This window comes from Gavialis gangeticus, unplaced genomic scaffold (assembly GCF_001723915.1).
Source record: "Gavialis gangeticus isolate Ggan-Ray unplaced genomic scaffold, GavGan_comp1, whole genome shotgun sequence".
Classification (NCBI taxonomy): Eukaryota; Metazoa; Chordata; order Crocodylia; family Gavialidae; genus Gavialis; species Gavialis gangeticus.
The window spans coordinates 25,407,372-25,413,261 of NW_017729026.1; the positions used below are offsets into that span (position 1 = coordinate 25,407,372).

General features: G+C 39.7%; 1 protein-coding gene across 3 annotated transcripts in view; it reads left to right on the top strand.

Moving 5' to 3' along the window:
- The window catches only part of TUBE1 (tubulin epsilon 1), a 43,530-nt gene that overhangs the window by 20,792 nt on the left and 16,848 nt on the right, over positions 1-5,890 (top strand). The window contains exons 4-6 of one of the 3 annotated variants that reach the window (XM_019520070.1): positions 665-722; positions 1,357-1,472; positions 2,884-3,005. In XM_019520070.1, coding sequence (XP_019375615.1) covers positions 665-722; positions 1,357-1,472; positions 2,884-3,005 — 296 coding nt within the window. Of the gene's footprint in view, positions 1-658; positions 741-1,356; positions 1,473-2,883; positions 3,006-5,890 lie in introns of those variants that run through there. The other 2 variants (XM_019520071.1, XM_019520072.1) reach the window with 2 other exon arrangements.

Genomic DNA, 5,890 nt, shown 5'->3' on the forward strand with positions numbered 1-5,890 from the left:
CCCCACAACAGACTTACCAGCTGGACCTGGCTGCGCTCGTGGCCACCCATGTGCTGTGCTGCAGCTGCACGCACGCACACGGCAAATATGGCCACATCAGTTCTGCGTACTCCCTATGACTCTTTTAAGTACCCCTAGGGGTTCGTGTACCCCTGGTTGACAACCACAGCTTTCAAGTATACTTGTAATTTCTACCAGATTTTACAGCTATATTGGTTTCTGATTTGTCTGGTCCAGAGACAAATTTAGAGGTGGTTTAGAACCATCTCTGAGCTCCTGCATTGAGAATAGTTCAGTCCAGACCTGCAGTTCTGGTCCCACAGCTATCAGATATGAATTGGAATTCAACACATTGCTAATCAGTGCTTGTATTTAGTAGAATATAGAGGTGATTCTGAGGTACACTTTTAATAATGATCTCAGCTTCTGGGTGACGTTACCCTTAAAATATATATCATTGAAATAATATTCTGTTGTTGCTGTTTATAGGGGAAATGTAAGATTTTAGCTAGCAGCATGTTGTTTGTGAGCTGGTTTTGTTGGTTTACATTGAAACAAACCTCCTTTGAAAAGCAGAAGTCAATGCAGAAATGATGTTATGGCATTTGTTGTCTTGCTTCCTATATAATGGTTTTGATCGTGAAAAACACATTTTCTTTTCCAGAACTGATGGTGATGGTATTGATATTTACAAAGGAAAAATCTGCTCTCTAAAAGCACGAGTAAGACAAATTTGAAAGGTCATTTCTTATATATTGCATTCTCTGTCTGATAGGAAAGGAGTCTTGCTTTGAGCCTTCTGCCTTTCTCCTTTCTCTTATAAATGTGTACAAGTCTTTCAATTATGCCTAAAGCTGAAATTTCCCACATTGTTGTATCTGTATTAGAGTGCAGCTTTCAGTAGTGATTTCTAACATAATTTTGTAAAATGATTGTGCAGATTATAAGTGAGATTCTTGCTTGGGGTTTAACATTTTTTTAAGTAAAGTTTGTTTGTTTTTTTATGTGAGACCGTTAACCAATGTTTAAGCAGCAGCATATGGTTAGTTTTCTTACTGAGTGCTTTTCATTATTACTTTTGGTCTTTAAGATTTTAAACAATAAAAAGAAAAGTTATAATAATTGAAATTGTGTTTCACTACATTTTTGTTTTCTAACAAAGGCAAGCAGAATGAATTTTTTTGGAGTTGGCTCCTCAATCAATAATGTATCTTTTAAGAAAAAAAATCTGTCTGTGCCTGAAAATTTGAAAAAAAACAAGACCAGGTTTTTATCTTGATAATGCATTCATTCTCCTTATACATTTCTTTAAAAGAGTGGCATTCTGACTGAATGGAAATTCTTTTTCTTTCCCAGGCACTCTTGATTGACATGGAGGAGGGTGTAGTAAATGAAATTCTACAAGGGCCATTGAGAGACGTGTTTGACAGCAAGCAGCTTATCACAGATGTTTCTGGATCAGGGAACAACTGGTGAGAATAAATTCTGCAAACACTTTTTTTCATAAGGCATTTTTAACTACTAATTAGATGGCAGCTGAAAAGGGAACGATAGCAATAGCTGTCTAGTGAATTCTATTGCACCTGGGGGAGCGGCAGCATATTATCGGTGAACTTTACAGTTGCTGTTGCCTTGAAGAGAGCTTTGAAAAGCTTTTTATATAAAGATCATTTTGCTGATGTATCATTTGGCTGTTTCTCCTTCCCCTCTTGAAACAAAGCACGCTGGGATCATGAAAGTACCTCTGTTTCTTAGGCATCCATTTTCTCCATATGCTCGTTCCTCACTGAAAGTTATAACGTGGTTTGGGACACTGTAAAACAACTGTAGAAACTGAGTGTGGAACGAGTGACAGGAACAGATGGACTCCTGAATTCTAAGTAACATAGTTCTTCCCTTTGTCCATACACACTAAATCACAAAAAAGGAAAAATTCAGAATAAAATAGATTAACAGAAAATATTTTAATTTTTTTTCTTGGATGATAGCAAATAGTTAATAATACTCCAGGGCATTTGTACATTTTTTTTTTTTTTCCAGTGACGCACCAAAGATCTGCTGCTTTGGAGAAGACTCTATTAATCGATTCGGCTCTGCATGTGAGCTGCATGTGCGCTGCATGCAGTTGTGTAAGCGGCAAAATGTGCGTGAGCACGCAGAAAATGGCTGCAGTGCGCTTTTGAACTAAGGCAGACAAGGTTCTTTGGGTGAATCTGATATCTTTTATTAGACCAACTTAAATTTAAAACACACCTCCAAGGCGTTTTAGTTCAAAAGCACACCGTTGCCACTTTCTCAGCGTTAACACATTTCACCACTTATGCAACTGTGTGTGTTCAGTGCCAGGCACTTTTCAAAGGATCCAGCACTGCGATGCATACATGTGTAAAAATGCTCCCATACACTAATGAATGAGTGTGTATCACCAAATATAAAAACCATAGGGGTAGTGAATCCAATAATATTCACAAAATGAATGTGTTAGCTGTAGTAGAAGTGACCATGCTTTTACCAGACTTAATGTTTGTTGACTACAAATTCTCTCATTTTGCAGCTCTTCTATTAAAGATGAATGAAGATGATTAAACGTATTAAATAGTCCTTTCTTATAGATGTTGATAGGAATAGGTTGAAGAGAAAAGCTGTTTCTTCTTCCTGATTTGTGAATAAAAACTAATAAACTAGACCAACAAGCATCCATATCGGATCCAATTTCATAATTTTTCACACAGTTCAGTCTTCTAACATTGCAATTTGTTTTTCCTTGAGAGCAAAATACTGAGGGCAGACCCTGAACAAATCTGCAGCAATGCACACAGTTTAGAACAGGAGAAACCAGAGTAAAAAAAACTAGGTTAACTTAAGCACTTTTTATATTTCCAGGGCTGTAGGTCACAAACTGTATGGCTGTCAGTACCAGGAGAATATTGTGGAAAAGCTGAGAAGGACTGCAGAACATTGTGATTGTTTGCAGTGTTTTTTTGTAATTCATTCCATGGGAGGAGGTAAGCATTTTCTATGGTCAAAATGACTACCAATGTTAGAAGTAAAAAGGAAACCATATCTTGAAAACATTTCACTTTAATAAGCTAAGATTCTGATAAGGATTTTTTTAAGTAAAATCCCTATAAGACTATTCTAATATAATTTATCTTAACATCTTGCCTCCAGAGCCTGAGTCATGGACCAGAATTGCGTCATTAGCACAGATTAAAATGTTTTTACAATCTAAGTGTGGTACATCCCCATTATAACGAACCCCGCGCACAATTGTGAGAGTTTATTTAAAGGAGTTTACTATAACACAATTAATTTACTGCATCATAATAATGAAAAAAATGGTTCCCACTGTTGTTCAGTAGTGTCTGTTGGAAGATGGGGGTTGTTATAAAAAGGTTTTGTTATACACTGTGTAACCTTATTATAAGATAAGAGCGAACAAATAGATTCAAAAAGACATGGGAGTACAAGGAAAGAATGAAGCAGTATACCATATTTGCTCAAATATGAAATGCTGTCCCCCCCAATTAGATTCTTTACTTGGAAAATGTATAAATTGTTATAATTTTCCAGGTATAGAATCTAATTATTGGAGGTTTGCCTTGAATTTGTCCCCTTCCCACTGCTACAACAGGGAAAATAAATCTGGGCGGAAAGGGGAAGTTAGGTTCCCCTCTTGCTCCTTGCTCCCCCAACTTTTTCCCCTCTGTAACCCCTTCCCCTCCCTTACTGTCAAACCCTGCTCCACCTGAGCACATGGAAGTAAGGAGCAAATTTGGGGGGGGGGGGTGTATTATACAAATTATACATGATATTCGTTCAAAGCTAAAAGGCTTGTGACTTAGCATATAGTTCATTGGGCTGGACTCCAGCAGAGAGATTTCAAGCTGTGGTGATCCCATAGCTCAGCATTGCTTAGTATGTGAGCACTCCAGATGATACCCCCATCAAAAGAGCCATGTGTTAATTAGCCCCGCACTCATGCCAGGAACTAGGTGTTCCTCATGCTGATTGTTGGGGAATCTCATCTTATATTTGAGTAAATATGGTAATGGTCAATGTGATAAGCAATGGTTTCTGGACAGCCTTACAACTGTCAAGGAATTTTTTGCATGAAAGGAATGTTTTAAGGAAAGTTTTGAAGAATAATGAGGTAGATGAATTTTTTCCCTTCTCCTTCCACAACAGGTTTTCTTACAACATTTTTATATTTTTTTAAATCATTAATATGAATGAATTTTTTCTCTTAATACTTTTTCTTTATAAACGAATCCCATGTAAACCTCATTTTAACAGCAAAATTGTCACTCTATAATGGTACCAAGCCAAAGAAATCTTGAACGCTTTCAGTGCTTTTACACTGAGTAAGCATTTTAAAAGGTCATGGTTTGAAAACTGACTGAAATTGCAAGCCATATTGTATGTTTGTCCACTGTGTCTTCAGTGCCATCTGCTTAATTTGAGAGAACCTGTATATTATTGCTGTCAGCACTGGAAAAAAGCAGCTATATTCTTTTCATCCTTCAGCCTAATCATTGAACTTGCCAGCTGTTGAGATTTCAGAATATTAGCTGTCCAAGGCAGAAAATTCACTGTTTAATTTTTAGATCTCTGATATGAACTTAGTGCTGTCTGAAAAAAGAATAAAAATAAGTTCTGACTTGAAAATTGAACAAACTTAATAAGTAAGCCACTGAAAGGAAACCTAATTTGGAACACCAAACAGTAGCGTTTCCAGTCATCTTGTTATTGTGCATACAAACTGAATTGTACAAAACTAATAATGGTGTTACACTGATTTACTTCCCCTTCCCCCCCCATCCACAAAGATGATGTATCTACACTTAAAAGTTGAAATGCTCTTTGAACTGCCCTAGTGTACTACTTGCATCTGTGTTTTAGGCTTGAGGAAACTATGTTGAACTGCTCAGCTCTTATAAAAATTACAAAACCAAATCTTTTTATAACTATTCATGCTTACATTTTGGACACTAAAGTTAGCTAGACAGCAGAAATGTATCAAGGGAAGCTGTGGTCCCACAAGGAATGTTCCATAAAACATTACAGGGTACCTTCAAAAGAGCTTGCCACTGAGGCTGAACAGAAAGCTTTTAGTGTAATGTTTGTGTTAAAGTGCCAGTTCTGGGTTTGCAAAACTTTTATTTGGAAACAATAAACCTTAACATATTTCCAGTTTCAAAATTGTCAAAAAGAGATGTTTCAACATAGTAAAAATGAACTCTGTGGAGCGCAGCAGTGCCGTGGGGGCTTGGAGGGCTCTGGCCCACTCCAGACCTCAGTGTTGCCACGCACAGCCTGCCGCAGCTCTGCCTGCCCCGCAGCACAGCACCCTTGCTGGGCTCCCCAACATTATGACAGGGCCAACAAGGACAGCAGCAGCAGGACGGGGGCACAGCCAGACGGGGCCCCTTGGCAGGTGGGGAGGGGAGCAGGGACAGGGGTAATGCAGACCCAGCTGCCAGTTGGGGCAGAGGGGAGACTAACTCTCCTCCTGCCCCCCTCTGTCTCGGAGGTCATGGTGCCCTGTTGCTGCAGCAGCGAGTGGGGAACGCCTGGCAGACCTGACTCGGGTCTCTGCCGGTGGAATAGAGAGATGGGAATTAAACCCCTCTTTGGCCAGATCCCCTGCCCCTGGCTGTCCCTGCTTGGGCTGGGGAGCAGAGGGGCGGTGACCGAGGGTGGGGGGGTCCCCCCACAGCCGATCCTGCCAACCCGCAACTGGCAGTGGCATGCAGCTGGCACTTCCAAGTCAGTGGGATCAGCCATCTTAGTACTGCTTCTCCTGGTGCACTCCCTGGCCAGTGCTCTCAGGCGGGGCACCAGCACTCTCACTTAAACCAGGAAGGGGTCTGGAACAGACATTGCATAA